General features: G+C 39.4%; 2 protein-coding genes across 2 annotated transcripts in view; both read left to right on the forward strand.

The window, feature by feature from the left end:
- Nucleotides 1–4,914: 4,914 nt before the first annotated feature.
- The window catches only part of SK (small conductance calcium-activated potassium channel), a 398,226-nt gene continuing 383,350 nt past the window's right edge, over nucleotides 4,915–19,790 (forward strand). Inside the window, exon 1 of the mRNA XM_072297495.1 lies at nucleotides 4,915–5,577. The gene's annotated coding sequence lies outside the window, so the exon portion shown is untranslated. The remainder of the gene's footprint in view (nucleotides 5,578–19,790) is intronic.
- LOC140223916 (craniofacial development protein 2-like) lies at nucleotides 18,762–19,787 on the forward strand. Its single transcript, XM_072296424.1, has one exon. The coding sequence runs from the start codon at nucleotides 18,762–18,764 to the stop codon at nucleotides 19,785–19,787; it is 1,026 nt and encodes a 341-aa protein (XP_072152525.1).

Raw genomic sequence — 19,790 nt, forward strand, 5'->3', positions numbered from 1 at the left:
TGCCCTGGTTAAATGGGGATTTTGATGATAATCGAGCGATAATTTGAATGTCAGAGTGAATTTCCATACCTAACTATTCGACCACGGGTGTAGGCATACCTATTGCCGCTAGCCGGATTGAAGGCGCGCCACACTAAGAAGATGACTCCACCGCGTTCCCTTCCCTGTGACTCGTGCGACGGTGAAGTCGCCGCAAAACTTTAGAACTCCGCGTCATTACTCTTGACTCTTTACCTGGTTTTTACGATAATTAAAGGGAATTTATTACAAAAATTCAGAAACTCTGAAGACGTGGAATTTTTTTCTCATTTAATAAAATTGGATCGTCAGAACAAACGGAAAATATTACAACAAAATTTTCTTTGATTTATTTGAAATCATCCAGAAAAATTCGCGGAGAAACAGTGTGTAGCTTTTTAAAAATATTGATTAAAAATAAAACATAAAAAGTGGTTCGTAACGTTGCAATTAGAGATAAATACACTTTCTCTCACGTGCACCCGTCGGCATCCACCCATCTCTGAAATAACTTGAGCATGGTTGTTCCATGATTTTTTACGTGTAGTTTTCTTTCATTGGTTGTCGGCCGCGTAGCGGCCACAGGCCCAAAGTTTATAAATATAAAACGGAAGTTGTATAAGTGAGACAATATTTCTTTTATGTGCGAACAATATGACTGAGTGTCCAGAATTCTTAACTTCAGACTTTATCTTAAGTGCCTGTTGGAAATATTTGTCTGGTCAGAGTTTGTGAATCCTTGGCAGCAGATTATGAATTTGAATTTCCCTTATGTGGCAACTTCGCCCATTAAAGGTTAGTAAGCACCGCTCAGATCCACCATATTGTGCTGATAATTATTGGACCAAAGTCAGTGTGAAAAAGGATTGCAGGTAAAGTGTTCATTATTCGCTAGAGTTTATGAGATTTACTTTTGAACTTGGCATCCAGAGTTTACCAAAACTATCTCTTTTGCCACTGTATTAGCGTACCTATTTAGCTTTGCAGTAGTTGAGAAATTATAAAAATAGCTTTCTTTATGCCTTGAAATATCTGCCTAAAATTTGGAGTCGTGAAAGCCTGTTTCACTGACCATTTTGCAGGTATAATGCTCACATCCTTAAATGGAGATGTTGCATGTGTGAGGAATTTGCAATTTGGCAACTGATTCTAATGTAAAAGTTCGCGAGAAACACGATGGTGCCACTGGTTTTCTCTGAAATCAACTCCCAAGCTCAGAAAAAGCTCTCAAGTTGAGGTCGTAATGGAGGGAATGATGGGGATATCCCACGCTATCCTGAGAGTCCACGTGCGCATCAAGACGAACTCTCCATGCGAAGATAGGGAGAAAATACATTGACAGGGCTGCCACTTCATTTGGGGACTCCAAAACTGAAAACACGGCAACCTTGCTAATGTATTTGCTCCATATCTTTGCATGGGGAGTTTGTTTTGATGTAGAGGTGGACTCTCAGGGTAGGGTGGGATATCCTCTCCATTTTGGTCTCAACTTGAGAGCTTTTTTTGAGCTTGGGAGAACACCAGTGGCACCATCGTGTTTCTCGCGAACTTTTACATAAAAATCAGTGGTAAAATCGCAAATTCCTCACACATGCAACAACTCCATTCCGAAACTAACCTAGCAACGTTACTTGAACTCGTGGTATCACGATTCGTGGTATCATGCCGCTTAGAAGGATAATCGAAGCTTTTCGGCTGTCTCGAATTACTGACGTTCATGAATGTAGGTATAATAATCGCACCATAATGAATGCGGACTTTTTGCATTCTCGCGGGCAACTTTTTGGATTCCAAAGTAGGTACTTGATGTGGTATCACTCGGAAATGAAGGAAAATATTGTCCACACATGTGGCTCCAGTCACGCATTGGTGTTGTACATGATTTCAGTAATTTTCGATGCAAGAATCGTGTTCTATGTGAAATTCTAGTTAAAAAAAAACATGTATCAGAATGCTTAAATTCTTAGGTACCTTGTCTAGTAGTCCATTTAAATCCTTTAAGTCAGATATGAATGAAATCAACGTAGAAAACCAAACTTAAATGAAGCGATTTCCACAGATTCCGTCAGTACAGTCGTTAGATAATTATGTACTATTTACCTGGTCTGCTGAAAATTATTGTGCTTCAATTCAGTTTGCACACCTATTTTGTTTGTCACGGATGGAAACGTTGATTACTGCTGAAAAAATGGATTGGAGTCGCTAAATTACATTAATAAAGTCCTCTCACGAAAAGAAGACATCAGAAACCAATTCAAGTTTAGAGTCAAAATCTAATTACTACAAGAGGATATTGATTTTCTAGAAGGTATGTCATTTGAGTTGTTTAAATTTCACTGTTTGTTTATTTATTCATTCATTTATTTATTTATCTATCCATTTATTTATCTATTTATTTATTTATCTATTTATTTATTTATCTATCCATTTATCTATCTATTTATTTATTTATCTATTTATCTATTTATTTATTTACACCCAGGTTTTGCTCAAGATTTACATGAGGATATTTGTGGTATCACGCGAAAATGAAGGAGATTCATAGCTTTTCTCATATCCGAACGAGAAAAAACACTAAAAAATGGCCCGAAACTGTATGTAACAAGGTGGAGACATGGTGTTGGGTCCACACCCAGTTAGATTTAAAAATTTTTTACTCTAATTGTAATTTTTGGAATGTCTTGGTTTTGGTTTCCGCTTGAGATGGCGTGGACCCAGCACCATTTCTCCACCTTACTAATATCTGAATTTACAACGCTAATGGAATTTATGCTCACATCGATACTAAATTCGTTTATCTTCCGCGATTGAGGTGGAAATTGTAGGATCTTGGATGTTCTTCATCAACTGCTGCAAAATTTGTGTGCACTGACAAAAAAATTTCGGTGTATTTACTAAGAAAATGGTAAAATTACCAAGAAATCAGGGTTCTATTTGATCGTAGTTTTTCTTGGTAAAATTACCATTTACGGAATTGGTAATTTTACCGAGAAATCTTGGTAAAATTATTGAACTTTCTCGGTAATTTTACTGGACCTTGGTAAAAACGCCAATATTCTTTATCGACTGTGGTAGAATTACCGAGATATAATGGCAAAGTTACCGGGCATTGATTACCAATAAAAGTGGTATTATCTTACCTGAAAAAACCAGTCAAAATACCGGTTTTTAGGTAAGCTCACCAGTCGCTCTTGGTAAAATTACCAATAATTGGTAAAAAAAAGTGAGATGGTAAAGGTACCAACGGACCGTGGTAAAAACGCCGAGAATTTTTTTTCAGTGTGCACGCCGCGATATCGATGCGAATAACGTAAATTTAATCATTTTGTAAAATCTTTTGGAACAATCGACTATTTGCTGCGATATTGTGATGATTCTTGTAACCGTCAGTACTTTCCTTAAAGCTTATATTATCATGGATAAAACAATTGAAAAACGTCTGACCAAACATGTTGCCGGGAAGAACATTCAAACTTTCAATCACTTGTATCTTGAAACAAGGTTTTTCAAGAAATGCCCTTCTTGCATCCAACTCCTCAAGTATGTGGTATCATGAGAAATTGAAGGAGAATTCTAGCTTTTTGCCTGTCAAAAGTTACCGATGTTTATGAATGAAATGCTTGACTCAATGCATGCAAAAGCCGTGATTTTTCCGCGGTATAAACGTGAAAATTGTGTATATAATTTTCAGTGAACTTTTGTGAGCTTTATCAACTGCTGGAAAATGTGCGTATTTTCCGCTGTATGCAGGTTATACTACTCGTGTTTTTAATGATTCTATTAAACTGGCGGAAAAATCGCGTATGTGCTGCGATATCGCTGTGATTATTGCCAAATTTCTCATATTTCGTAAAAAATCGCTGAAAAAACCCCGCATTTCCCGCTAATACCGAGATGGCAAGCGCGTAATTACTCAGGATTCAACGAATCCGCTAAAAAGTCGCTTACTTTTCGCGAGAGAGAGATGAGATTTGCGTACTTTCTAACTTATCAACAAGCGAAAACCAAGCAAGCAACTATTCGAACCCCAGAGCAGGTATGTGGTATCACGTGAAATTGAAGGATAATCTTAGTTTTCCCCCATCTAAAGTTATTGACGTTTATGAATGTTATGCTCGCATCTATGAAAAAAATCGCATAATCAGCTGAGTATTTTTTTTTTTTAAATTACTGTATTTTCCGAGGAAATACACTTTTGCGTTCTCCCTCATGGTAGGACCTGGACCTGGGACCATGTAAAGAGCGCCGATCTCTAGTCGAATATCGCGTCATTCGTCAGACTGGCATGCTCTGCAGGTTCAACTGGACGTATTTCTGCCAAACGGAACTATGCGCATTATGACGTGAGCCCTGTTATGCATATCGATGGTGAAACTGCAGAAATGCGTATATCGGTTTGCGGCGTTGCAGACTTCCTGTCATACTTTATTTTTCATATGGAAAACCACTTAACATCATTTATTGAGCACTTCGAATATTTTTCTTCTCTATGTGAAGAATATTTTGTGAAAATTTCAAGCCACGATGTTGGTTCGGTTGCCTTTTAAAAAATAAAATAGGAGCGGAGATATTCAAACACCGCAACCGATATACGCAATTTTGAAGTTTCACCATCGATATATATCCTTATGGGTCTCAGGGCTTACGTCTTAATGCACATAGTTTCGTTCGGCAGGAAACGTTCAACTCATCGAACTTATCGATGGATGTCTAATTTTAATGCGAGTGACAGCAGTCACTAGTCAAAAAAATAGGGTGAAATTCCACAAGCAGCAACAATCAAATAATCGAATTGCAGCATATTGCAAGCAATCGGTTTGACCGAATCTGGCCAACGGTGACGCAATCCGCGCGGGGCGAGAAATTGAAAAAGGGAAAAATAAACGCCGGGGCAGACGCAGCATGATTTCGTCTACCATCGTGACTGACGGCGGAGTTGGCCGACCCGGGCAAGGTAAAACTTTATAAAAAGGGAGATTTACATGAGCTCCCATCTAGTCGAGCTTCGCGAACTGTTGCCCGCTCTTAGCAACTCACGTTGGACCAAATTTCGAGCCTGTCGCTAGATTCTCGTTGTAGGTAGTATTCGTAGGTGTGCACGCTGATTCTATTTATTCTTAGATTTTATACTCTTCTACTCAAAATATATTTACTTTGACGAATAAAGTCAACATAAACGCGATTTTTCGGAAACGACCGAAACTTGAAAAAAGGTATCCGAAATTTTCGTCAGTAACCGCAATCAGAACTTTTTTAAACTTGCCGATCCGCATTAGATGGATTTATGATAAGTGTTTACTTGTTCGTGTTCTCAAATTGATATAAATACTCCGTAATGTTAAGGAGAGTGCGAAATTCAACGGGTTGGGAAATTTTAATTTTTTTTCCTGCACTTGAAACATTCGTGGATAATCTAGCAACACTTAGTTGAGTGTGTTCGGAATTAACTCTAGATTCATCGTCTAATTGAAGAATTCACTGTTGAAATATTGTTGAACACTCTAGGCCGTTGAATTTCACCTGAGACTTACTTCTTTTTACTCCCGGAATGTTATTAAGGTAAGAAACACACAGTATAGAAATGATGAAATATTTAACAGTTGTATACTGTTATTGGATCCCATTCCGCAAAGAGGAAGCAAATCGATTGCAGTGTTTTCAAAACTGCGCAACTTCATATTTTCTTTTAAAAATACTTACTATATGCACAGTTATTTCAAAATTTACACAGTTGTACCCCTTTGAAATTAACTAGTTTTTGGTGGGAGGCAAAATTTTTCTGTTATTCTGGGAGATTTTTTAGGTGATTATGAGGAAGCAACATTTTTACAGCACTGTAAGTAATCGCGCGGGTTCTTTCTTGCCAAGTGCGATCCAGTTGATATTTATTGATCCTGGAAAAGCAACAAGATCAGTAAGAAAAGACAGCAGTACTACCGTGTCAAGGAAACCCCGCAGGACATAGTTAAATTTCTTTTGACAAAGTATACATTTTTGTGGAAAGATATGAAAAATTTGGAATGTTATAATAGGATTTGCTGGAGGAGGTCTGGCAGGATCGCTATCGGTGGCGGTTGGGTGGCGCAGAGCGCACTAAAGCGCTGTGAGAGCGACATGTTGGTTAGTTAATTTATAAATATTTAGACACAAGATGGCGATCTATGAGAGGCAAGTTCTTTATATCAATGCATATTCTTGAAATTGTTGGATACTTTAGATCAAATTTAATGCCAAATTCTTTGAAAAATTGGACAACACTTTCAAACAAGTTTCCCTGGAATTTAACGGGAAAATGGCCGAACAGCTTTTAGCTGCTCTATAGCTAACGTTATAACGTCCTTATCAGCGTTCACTTTTAGAGGATGCATACAGATGAGCCAGAAATTGTAGTTCCGAATAGCATAATGTAGTCCACATGATCACTCCATTACATTGCTCAGCAACGAGGGAGCCTACACGTAAAAGTCGCTTCACTTGCATGCTCTTTTTTAAAAGTACTTATAAAAATACTAGAGGGCTATGTCCCCTGGCCGCTACGCGGCCCAACCCCCAGAGGGTATAAATGAAGAGAAGAAACTTACTTGGGTTTTATGTAATGTTTTATCATATGAAATGACGATAATTCCAACAAACTTTACAAAAACTTCAAACTCATAAGTTGAAACTCGCTGTCGCTGCAGGTTTGAATATAATCACACCAAACACAGTGCGGCCGGCGCGGGGCTGGAGCCTGGAGCGCACGATGCGAAACGTACATATAGTAGCGCCTTATAAGATCGCAGGATACTGCATGCATTGCGCGTACAGCACGGTGTGCGCGCCGGAAAGTACAGCGCCTTACAAGTCTGCAGGATACTTCATGCATTGCGCGTATACCACGGTGCGCGCTCCAGTCGTTGAAAAGTCGTATTTTCTTGGTGTTAAACCTATCCTGATGAATAGTTATCGATTTCCGAATATTGCTTACCGCGAGCTTGCAATCCAAGGATCATAGCATTATTGTGAGATTTTGCTATCCTGCATGTATTCCAGTGAAAATATACTTTTCTCTATCCGCTTCGAAGAACCAGTCCGCTTCTGATCTGAATTGCAGGTACTCGGGAATATGGATGATGTTTAAATTTTTTTTGTCGATGAAAATAGAATGAACGAAAATATCGGGTCAAAATTTTCGATAATGTTATTTGAGATCATTACGAAAAATCCCCGGAAACTCTTCAGAAAAATTGTGCGTATATTAATAACGTGATAGTTGTCATTTTTATCGAGGTAAAATGGTAAACAGATGTGGTATAGCTTACCCTCGACCACCATTCGCCACTCAGTAGTGGACTTACTTCAAATTACGTTCACGTATGTTACGTTTGTACGTATATTCTAAAAGAAAACCATGAAATAAAATAAAACATGAGAAGTGGCGTGTAACGTTTCAGTCGAAAATAAATAGTGTAAACGGCGTATGAACATTCAGGCATTATCAAATATTTTCGAAAAAAATGATTTTGGAAAATCTTTATAGTTTTTCGTTTTGCTTCGTTTTGTTGTAGTTTGGCTCGAAATTAAAGTTTGTGTCTGTAAAAGATTTACGTAAAAATATTCACAAATTTTTTCAACATTCAGTAATTTATAAAGATCAATTTGGTAACATTTAGAAGGTCGCATATTGAAATTCTTTAGCATGACAGAGTAATCTTAAATATCAAGTGGCGATTCTTGTGTTGGCAACAATTTTTTTCTCCGTTCATGTGCATGTTCCACAGTCTTGGTGATGCAGCTTATCGCACCAAGAATAGATTTATTCAATGGATTCAAATGGAATATCAACAGCATTGTCAACTTTTTAGAGTTTCCACTGATATCGTCGGCCAAAGTGCGACAATACGATCTCCATTACGGTAGTGTTTTAGAATGTTTGCTCCTAATCTATTTTTTCAAGGAGAAGTAGGTCAATTTCATAGCTTAAAATCTATACAAAATATTTTGCGAAGTAGCAGAGCGGAAAAATCAAGGAAGTTTTCAGGAAATTACGTTGACTAGCTCTCTAAAGAAAAAATAAGGTATTGCGGGAAGTCTGTAGCGTCGTATAACGGCGTGGTTTCGCACTCTGGCCATCGATGTATACATATACAAATAGTAATTTAAAAACGCACGTCTTCGAATGTCAATGAACACTGCATATACAAAAGTGTGCATGCATATCGATCAAAGTTTCTATCGGGGAAGTAGATCTCAACTGGGAATTCCTCGAGAACACTCCTCTTTCCGGAAATGAGAAAGTTCTCGCTTCAATATCTATCCATGGCCACAAAGCTTGGTAAAAAGAAGAGCCCATGCTTTCAGAGTAGATATTTTCGCCTGAGACCAAGAAAGAAGTAAGACATTTTGCACGGCTATGAACCAAAAGTGGAAATAAATATTAAGTATTTACTTTGAGGACTCTCGAGAAAATGAAATGATGTTTAGTGAGCGACAGATGACGAGAGTGCAAACTGAAAATATCGGTAAATTAGACAAACATTTTGGAGGAAAACTCAAAAGACAGGACGTCTCTTGAGTCTTGCTCGGGTTATCATTTACTTTCACCACAGATTCAGTTTTCAGGCGGAAAAGCAAAATATTTTTGATCAGCGGAATGACGACTCGATAACAAATGGAATCGTGTTGCCGCTCAATTCTTCATAAATCTGTATTGTTTTTGCATCTAATAATGAGTTATGACGGCTTGAAACGTCCTGTCTTTCTCAGGTACATTACATTAATAATGAAATTATAAACTTGGAAAATCACACCATATTATACTTTTGAACTGTAATATTTACAGAGCGAATCATTGGATTAGGAATGTTAATCAACATGATTGGAACTTATGGTTACGATTTCATAAACTCATAAATAATTTTAAAATTCTAAAATGTATAGGTAACTCCTAATACAACAATACTTATAATAAAAACAAAGAAAAAATCAAATTTTAATCAATTAGTAAAAAGGTAGTGAGGAGGTAAAAGGTAGCAAGGAGTGTTTTCATTAGGTTTAAAAAATTAAGTTTTTACTCTCTCAAGATCCTAGTTCTGAGTATTTGGGTGACGGACGTATTCATGCTAGAAGGAACTATAAGCATAGGATTTGTGTGTAACATAGCTCCTTACATAAATACGTCCATATGATGTGAGCATCTTTGAACGGCATTGATAAAAAAAATCTACAGACAGTTCGAAAAATTGGGAACCCTGACCAATGCAATGTTTAGAATGCAATTCATTGCTAGTCCGAAAAAGCAAACATTTATCTAAGTGGGCGAGAAAAAATGTGTACCCCACTTTGCTCGCGCGCCAGAACTATATGCGGATTTAAATTTTCATCGCTTTACGTTGGAGAACAAGACGGCCCCTCGTTTGAGAATTTGGCAATTGATGCACGGATATTTTTGCCGATTGTCGAAGAAAAGATGAAATCCTGTCAATTTGTTTGACATGCCTTACGCAATTGAGTAAACTGATTCCCTCACCTCTTAAAAATCATAGCCGCTGCTGACGTTTGTCACCATTATACGCTCCAAAAACAACCCGTGGTTTTCATAGACAGAAATGTTTATCCGCGCCAAAATTAGAGCAAAAGCGATACCTGGGGAAATCGGGTTTCATTCGCTTTGCCAGAAATGAACTAAGGGAAGACAAATTCACGAGAAAATTCACGGGCATCGGGGACGAAAAAGCTAAAAATAAACACCCGTTGGTCAATCGAAGGCACGAATAACCTGTCAATATGTGTGCTTCTCTATAGACGCTTAGTGCCACGTCACAGAAAAGCGATGTACATCGACTTATTCTCATTGGTAGCATTGAAATGGGTTATGTATTTGTTATTGTTTGGATCCAATTTGATATAATGGAGAACCCGTATGGTGAAGTCACTACTAATAGCGTCTATACTGCCTTACTGGAGGGAAGAATAGCGCATGAGCCTTCGGACGTTGCCAAAATTGCTTAGATGAAACATGAATTTCCCGGGACACTTAAGCATACATTTTTCTCCAATTTTTTACAGAAAATTATGTGTAACTTTATCTAAAGTATCAAACAATTTCCAGGAAAAATATATTAACATATTTCCGCATAAATTAATATTTTATTGGTGGAGATTTGGCATTTTTGGTTTTCAACTTTTAGTTCTGCTTTCATACGCGTTTTCCCTTGGAATGGTAGTGAGTTCTGCCAACCAAAAGAACTTCATCAAAGATTTTGTAATTTACAGAGAGATTCTAGCTGAACATCCCGCACTAACACTCTAAACAATGTATTTGAGCGAAGTATGAGTGAAATTCGGAGGCCAAAGTTATTTTGCGTCTAATGATGATTAATGAGCAACTTGTTGAAAAAAAAAATCGAATAAAAGTCGCCAAATGATGACTGATACATGCCAGATCGAGCATTTTGCCACACGAGTTTTTGCAAATTAGGCTAGGCCCTGGTAAAAATTGGCGATAGGAGCTGCGTTTCAAAATACTATGGGAGTTCTTACAGCCGACTGAAGAGGACGATAGAAAATCATACAGCTGGCTGTAGAAAGTGGAAAAAATCATACGGCCGGGCTACACGAAGCGATAATAAATTATACAGTCGGACAGCCGGGCTTTACACTTTATCGCCTGACTGTTGCTTTTTATAGCCATCGGCTATAAAAGGCTATAAGAAATTGTGTAGAAATTCTTGCGCTTTGTAAATCCTTAAGTTTGTACGGAATCACCTTAATATTTACAAAACGCACATTATATTTTCCTTTACTACAAATTTTGTTTCATCAATTAAAATGAGAATAATCCATACAGAGTGTGCAAACATTTCAAAGTCATGAGTTGAAAAACGCTGACTCCGCGAGATTAAATATTAGAGCCTAACACAAAGCAGAGCGGCGGCGCACTGGCGCCTACAAACCTAACAGGGATACTTCACGCATTGCGCAATGCGTGAAGTATCCCTGTTAGGTTTGTAGGCGCCAATGCGCGTTCAGCGCTGGCTGCCCACCCGCCGCGCCGCAGCGTACCGCGGCGCTTGAAGCAACTATTTCACACCAGAGGTATTGCACAGTATCATACGAAATTGAAGGCGCTCCAACATATTAGGAATGACAGGCATCCTTCAAAAGTACGGAGCTTTCCTCGCAAAATAAATCAAGATACTGCGGCCCAAAAAGAGAAGGGTAGTCCAAAAACTCACTAAGTACTAGCATCCGTAATTAGTAACGTTTAGCATACACTTTATCGCTAGGCTGTTGCTTAATCGCCATCGGCTATAAAAGGCTATAAGAAATTGTGTTGCCGGCTATAGAAGCTATTGGAAATCTTACAGCCGGCTGTAGGTCTACGGTATTTTGGAACACAGACTCTACTGCCAATTTTTACCAGGGGGCTTAGTTGCTCAAATTTTTGGGTATCGGTCATCATTTAGGCAAATTTAAACGTTGACTTTTAAAAGTAACTTTTACACTTCATAAAAATATTTTTGTTCCTATTTTACTTTTGGTTAAAATAGGAAGTGAGGCACAAACCAACCCAAATTTGTTGTTGATTTTGGTACAGTTTGCGGTCAATTTAGCGCAGGAAACAACGAAGAGACTCGAAACCTCATGGTCAACCGAAGTTCTGGTTTCTTTTTGTGTTACTTCTCTTATTAAGCAAAATTTTGTGTTGAGCTTCCTCTCTGTATACTTGATTCAGTTGAAGTGAGGTATCCCAGCACTGCATTATTTTTATAAAATAAAAGCCGTTTACGCATGCTATGAATTGGACTTTCAGGAGCTCATCAGCTCTACCAGTTAATTAATTACTCCTCACAAAGCCGCAAAACTCGTCAATCCTCTGACGCAAGGGCGTATAACTCAAATTCCGTCTGAGCCTCGATAAGCATGGAGTTATATGGAAAGCAGGTTCCATGTGGCAAATGAGATGCGCCCTTACGATATAAAGCCGCATAATTCTCCGCGTCCGAGCCGAACGTTTTTCATCAATAATTGGGCGGGTTTAACCAAATAAGCCTAACTACATCCACTGATGCCCAATTTTCTAAATCGTCTTTCGTTATTCATCAGAAAAATAAGCATCATCCTTCCTTTATATCTTGTATGTTTATTTTTTGCTAGCAAAAAACCCATGGATGAAGTCATGGATCTAGATGCAGCGCAAGAAATTATGATTTTAACAAGTAATCTTTTCATCAACTGACTATAATTTTCCGGGATTCATCGGGGAAATAGACCCAGATCATCTCGATCGACATGATTCGATTGAGAAACATAACGAATCACTTTTGCATAATTTGTCCATCAATTCCGTATTGATATCATCGATGCCAATCAGTTAATGTTTTTCTACTTATTGTTAGATCTATTCATGCCGATCTCCTCTTCTTCTTTTTCCTCTATTCTACCATTGAAAAAATAAAATAATCTCATTCAGCTGCAGAGACCAAGAAAACTCTCGATTCATTCTATCTGTCGCATAATCACCTACTACAATGAAGGAATAGTTTTTCTAAGGAAAAAGTATTGCGTCTTCAGCCAGTTTGACTGCCTATATCGATGGAGGTGCATCGATAAATCCTCGAAAGTCGGGGGAGGGAATGATATCATTTTCCCTCGAGAAATCCCGGAAAATTTTCGATTCTTTCGATCCATCGCCCAGTCGAATGTAATAACGTAGGTATATTTTTCCGCGTTTAAACGATTGTGTATGTCCCTACGGTTTGAGTAGGTACCGGTAGGCCACCGTTGTCCATATGTCTCCGCATGTAAGGAGGTATATTCTCGAAACACGAGGAAAATAAAAGAATCACATCTCATCGTGGAAAATTCTCGTATCTTCACAGACATCACACTGCCATTGTTCCATTGACATCAACACGTGGATAATTATTCTCCGGAAAAATCGTTGCGTTTATCCATTCAGTCCGGCTGTTAATATCCACGAAAATGGAGCGATCCCATTTGTTGAAGCGGGTGGTTCTCATATATTAAAAGAGAGAATGATGGATGGGTCTGACACGGGTTGCTGGTAAATAGGCTATATATTACTTCCTAGTCCATTTCAATCGCTGCCATCAATAGGATTGCTCTGTTTTCTCTCTGTACTGCACTGTCTATTGCTTTGTCTATCAATTTCAATAATCGGCTCGCTGTTCATCGGCACCACAAGGACGAGCAAGGTGAGCTCGCAGATACTGCCTTGTGAAGGAAAAACGCGGTATGACCTTCCGACGTTTCCGAGGTTCCTTCGATATCGTGCGAATTTTCAGGAAAATCTGTGAGGGTTCCACCCCCAATTTTGCAGAGAATGTTACTCGCAAATCGATACAAACCACCTGAAAAGTTAAAAGAAATATTCTTAAATCCCCTCTAAAATAAATATTTTTTCAGCTGAGTTTGGGCAACGTTTGAGTGTTTATGCGACGTTTCTCTTTAGCGTGGCAGGATTGCTCGGTTGAGCCGCGCCTTTTCGGGCGGAATGATAAATTTTCACCATCAATTTCGCGGGACACCCCCCCCCCCCCCGGACCACGGCCTCAGTCTCGCAACAGGAAGACCGAGACTGATATTTTACACTTTTTCTCATCTCATTTCACACGACCCAGCTCCGGCTCGCAGGAAAAAGGTGAAACCGTCGACTTTAATCTTATTTTCCCTTTGGTCGGAATCAGGGGTTGTATACGGGGAATCGAATCAATGGTCTACGTTGGACATCGATGGCCAAAGTACGAGATCACGTATCTCTATTGCGGTGTTTCCAAATCGCCGCTTCCAGTTTATTTTTTCGAAGAGAAACAAGTTAGCATTGTAGCTTGAAAATACAGAATATCCTGCTAACAATGAGATAAAATCACTGAAATTTTCACGAAATTAGGTTGAATAGTTTTTCAATAAAAAAAACTTCCTGGACTTCTTGGCTTTATTTTGACAAACATAGTATACGGTAAGTCTGCAACGTTGCAAACAGAGGTACATGGACTATACACAATATAAATATCTTACAAATTATTTTATGATGTTTCCGAAAGTGTTTGGAATATTTCAAAGTCCATAGTCATCATTTATTTTTCCAGAACATGCACTTTTTCAGAGGTTCCTCATTGCTAAATTTAAACTCTTCGTCAGCTTTTCTTCAGGTGCTATTGTTCGTTCATTTGTTTTCAATTTGTTTAAAATGAATTTAACGCTAACAAATCCACGATTAATGTCTCTTCTTATACTCTCAAGTAAACAGCAGGAATACTTAAAAATATGAAAAAATAGGAAGAGCAACACAGCAAGGCCGTCTCCTTGTCGACTTGATCCGGCGCGGTGCGCAGCGGGCGGCAATCGCGCCTTCAATTTTTTGTTTATGTAACACGGACAGCGATCGAGCTGGAATAGTCGCATCCAGCGCCGTCCTCAGTGCTGCACACCTGCACGTCTAGTGAATCGTTCAGTGCAAATGTGTGACTCACTGATTGATAAACGCAAGGTGGAAGAAACCGAAGGTGTAATCACCCGGTGTATGATGTCATTAACCAACATACTGAAGCCTCATTTAATATTGTAGTATGTTGGAAGTTTTTAGCCAACGTGCGTTAAAAATCAGCATAAAGCTGAAAATCTCAATACAGAGGGCAAAAGCTCGCACACAGGCACAAGTGTAGTGTTGCACCAAACAGCGCACCGGAAAAAAAACACATTGGATCTAGAATCCAGACTCTTGAAAACATTGACAAGAAAAAATACTCTTGATTCAATCGGATTTTTGCTTGAATTAAAACGAAATCCGCTTAAATTAAGAGGTTTGGTTCTTGATTTAAGCTAGATTCTGATTGAATCAAGAGTACTTTTTCTTGTCGATATTTTTAAGAGTCTGGACTCTAGATCCAATGTGTTTTTTTTTTTTTTTTTTTTCCCAGTGCATATATCTCTTCAAGGGAAAATTGTGCTTGTGTGTGAGTTTTTTCCCTCTGTATTGAGATTTTCAGCTGATTGTTAGTGCACGTCGGCTATAAAATCCCAACATACTGTATTACGATCCGTGCGTCTACCGCAATTAGTTTGTGTCATTTAATATCGAACGTAGAAAGGTTGTGCTTGGAAGGATCTTACTATCTTTAGCTAATCCACTAGAATCAAGCATTAAACACGATTCTTTGACCGGTGCAACTGCTCTATCGGCGCTTGTGATGCTTTGGCCGGAAGGTGAAGAAATATTATGAAGCGAGATTTGACGAATTATACAATTTTTTTTACGAGACTTTAATATCCATCCAAATTATATTTCGGGGTGAGGGCGCTTTATCGCTCATGTACTTTTATTGTGATTATAAAAGCTCCCTCTCGAAAACTATTTTAATTTGAAGTCGGAGTGATAGAGACGCAAGCCGAGGATGCCCGCATTTCTCGCGCTCTAGTTCTTGTAGTCAAAAGGAGGGAGGCTTCATCAAAAATGAGGTGAATTTAATGTGTATTTTGCGAGACGGCGCTTAAGTGCCTCCACCCTCCGCTCTCCCCCTCTCTTATTGATCCGCCACCGAATTCTAAAGATTCCCTTAATGTACACCCTCATTATGCCGCCTTGATCCATTGTTGTAAACCCACGATCAGTTTAAAAAAGTGGGATGAAGGAACTCAGAGTGGAAATAAAAATCAAAGATAAAGTAAATTGTTTTATGTGAACTTACAATTGAACGAAATTACATGGATCTTTATAAACCGATTTATTCTTTATGGATCGATGGCCAAAGTGCGAGACCATGTATCTTGATTGCGGTGTTTCAAAATTTCCGATCCTATTTTATTTTTTCAAAGAAAAACAAACCAACTCCATAGTCTGAAATTTATGCAGAATATTCTCCTAACAGAAAAGAAAAATCAAAAAAGTTTTCAATAATTTACATCGACTACTTTTTCAAAGGAAAAGTAAAGTATGACAGGAAGTCTGCAACATCGAAAAAGGAAATGATATCGCACTTTAGCCATCGAAATTTGTTTTTAACATGAAATTGAAACGAGCTACGGCGAACTTTTAGAGCGAATCAAAAATTCAGTAATCGATTAATAATCAAATGAAACTAAAATTTACAAATTATTTGATCGATTAATATGGATATATTTTGAAAGATGAATTTTCAAAATAGCAATCTGCGCCCCAGAATTGAGTTTGAGTTTATTTTTAAAAATTTGACCTCAGAGCCGGGAAGTTTTTAATTTTTGATTGATCAGTGAAATATTCGATTAACTAAATCATTGAAATTTTAACAATGGATTAATCGATTGAATCGAAAATATTGCTCTCAATCGACGAGTTAATCGCTAATCAAAACATTTTAATCTGCAAGTGGAAATTATGCGGCTTTGGAATGCAGTAGTGGCGATTTTTGCAAGTTGGCAACACTCTTTTTTCTCCATTCAAATGTTTGTTGAACAGACATTTCAAAAAGCAGAGCCAGCCTGTCACATCTAGAATCGATATATTCAACGGATTTAAATGGAGTATCAACAGTGCTGCTAACTTGCTGGAATCGCTACCGATATACAGTTACGTTCTTTCGTCTAGGAAACGACAAAACGCCGAAGCGAACATGAACGGCGAGCTAATCGAGTGGAAGTAGATTGGGGCACCCGGTCATGACGCACAACGGAACGAATCAATGCGAGAAGTCGGACAAAATATTGAAACTGTAAAAGCTCGAAAGTCTATCATTACAAAACGTAGAGGTCTTTAAAGCGGTACCAGTGGTTTTCTCGTAAAATTTTCTTTTAGAAGCACTCCTTAAACCTTAAAATTTGGCGAATTAAACTTCAAAATTTGCAGTTTTAATATAAAATTTCATGTCCAACCTTTCAGATTGACTCGATCCACCGTGCGACGGACGAATCCCGTCACGAGGACAAAAAGAGTTTTTGATCGTCGCGTCGTCCGTCGGTTTGTTCCGCTTCAGTTTTTCGCGCACTCGAGGTCCACTCTTATCGATGGTCAGCATTTTCGAAACAATGACGGGCCGACACCGAGAGCGGACCGAAAGTTGATTAGAAGTCGGGGATATGACATGAACTGCAAGCACGGTTAATTTAGTTTTCATGTCGGGTCGGGCGAGTCGGGATTGTTTTCACGCTGGAAAAACACGTTATGCCGCCAATCTTCACTTGAGCCGCACGGACACCCCCCCCCCCCCCCCCCGACCACCCGTGGAAAACACTTGAATGTGGAGCAGATACTACCCTATTCCTGGAAACGCTTTGTTAACGAGCCTTGCACCCGTGAGCCGTCATGCTCGGGAAAAACGCCGTAAGAACCCCGAGGAGTTGCCAGATTTGGTCCAGTAAAATACGATTTTAATTCATGGATTCGATCGACGTGAATCGATCGGAAAACAAAAACGTGAACCTATCGACAATGAAAAAACAGATGTCGATGATTCAATCGACGTCTTTCGTCCTCATGGGGTGTAGCGGTTGCTCTATGATCGAGAGATCCCGGGTTCGATTCCCGGCCAGGTGACCCGAGTTTGATGGTCTCAAACAGCAGTTACCTGGGGCTGCCTTGATTAGGGCTGAAGGGGGGATGGGGCTCTAGGTACGGTAAAGCGCAGGATTTTACCTCGTGGGATATTTATGTATGTATAAGCCGCTTTTACGGCGCGCTAGGGCGCTCTGCGACGCCTACTCTCCACAGGAATCTGTCATGGTAGAGATCCGCCGGAAGCTGGCATCTCTCCATCTCTTCAAGGATGCCCTCTACCCACCGTTTGGCTGGACGCCCTCTCCGTCGCCTGAAAAAAATGAAAAAAACATAAATCGATTGAAAAACAAAAACTTGAAGCGATCGACAATAAAAAACAGGTGTCGATTCCATCGATTGAAACGTAAAAACGTGAGCCGTTTGACAGTGATTCGGTTGACACCAATTTGATCGACAGTTAATTAAAAAACCAGCTGCGGGGCGATTATTGAAATGATATCGACTCTATGTCGCCGCTTTGTCGTGTCGTGTCATCGACTAAGAGCCACTCAGTCGATGGCGCGACACGACAAAGCGGTGACATACAGTCGATATCATTTCAATAATCGCCCCGCTGGTGTCGATTGGATCGACATGGATCGACATGGATCGACATGGATCGATAAAATAAAAAAATACAGAGGTGAGCCTTTCAATGGATTCATGATTCGTCGATCGAATCACGGGTTTGTCGATAGACTCACAAGTTTTGTCGATCAATTCACGAATAATCCGTCGGTTTTTCGAGTCGCTGTCGATCAGTTCACGTTTTTCTTTCTCAATAGACTTATGTCGATCGGATATCATACCCACTATTTTTTCCTTAGAACTTCTACACGCAATTTTTTCCGGTTGTTCCTAAAATTCCAATGAAAACTAATCATAGCTAGAGTACTCCGCCTGTGCCGTCTCCTCGACGGTACTGCCGGTCCCAAGCCCGGGCTAAGGAGGAGGGTTCGGAGGTAAGGCTAGCAACCTGCCTCCGGTAAAAAGACCCGTTTTTGCTCATAGGAGAAATAAAAAGCCTCGGTATCAGAATAGAAAGGACTTTCGACCCAAAGATTTAAGGATAACGGACAAATGGACAAAAGCGGCTCAAAAATTGAGAATTGCGTCTTGGAATGTGACATCATTAACAAATAAGGAGCAAGAAGTTATTATTGAATTGGATGGAAAGAAGATCGACATCTGTGCGCTGAGTGAGACCAAGAGGAAAGGAGCTGGAAGTGTAATGAGGGGCAACTACCTGCTCATATATAAAGGCGTCGACAAGAGTGAAAGAGCACACGCCGGCGTTGGAATGTTGGTTCATAAGAACCTCATTGATAATATCATTGATATCGATTATATAAGCGAAAGGATCCTAAAAGTTATCATCTACTTAGGCCGAGAAAAATTAAATCTGATATCAATTTACGCGCCAGATACGAGTAGAGGGAAGCCAGAGCGAGATACGTTTTATGAGTCTTTACAAAAAGTCATCGACACAATACCAGCTCGGGAAAAGTTAGTCATGATGGGTGACTGGAATGCTCGTGTTGGGAATAATGTTGTACCTGGGATCAAAAATAGATTCAATGAGCCCACCTTGAATGACAGCGGTGAGGAACTCATTGAGTTTTGCGCCATAAATGAATTGAGGATTAATAACACGTTTTTTGATCACCCGTTACAACAGAAAATTACCTGGACCAATCGGAGAGGCCAAGCATCGATGATTGATTTCATCATCAGTAATCGGCATGTACATCCACAGCAGATCCTAGATGTTCGCACCTTGTCATCCGCAGATGCTGGTACTCAGCACGGCTTAGTGTTATGCGAACTAAGAATCGATTTCAGTCAGCGAAAACAGCAACCGGTGATTTTCGAAAAACTTTGTGCTGAAAAGATGTCCGACCCCAGCATCAGGAGCTTCTATCGCTCCAGGCTGCATGGAAAGTTGGAGAGTGTGCCAGATGAAGATTTGACAGCAAATGAGCTGTGGCGGCATGTAAAATCGAAGGTGCTGGAAGCAGCTGGTGAGGCAGTAGGATGGCGAAAAGTAAACAGAAATCGCACAGATACCCGGACACCCTGGTTTTGTGATGAAGTCAGAGATGCTGCAAGGTCTAAGAAGGAAGCATTTTTACAGTATAAATCTAATCCCACTCCAGAAGAATATGAAAAGTACAAAAGGGTCCGCAATTCGATGAACCAGAGAATTAGGAAATTTAAAGAAGGCTATTGGAAAGTTCACCAAAGGAATGGAGCATGACTT

The sequence above is a fragment of the Bemisia tabaci genome, chromosome 2 (genome assembly GCF_918797505.1).
Source record: "Bemisia tabaci chromosome 2, PGI_BMITA_v3".
NCBI lineage: Eukaryota > Metazoa > Arthropoda > Insecta > Hemiptera > Aleyrodidae > Bemisia > Bemisia tabaci.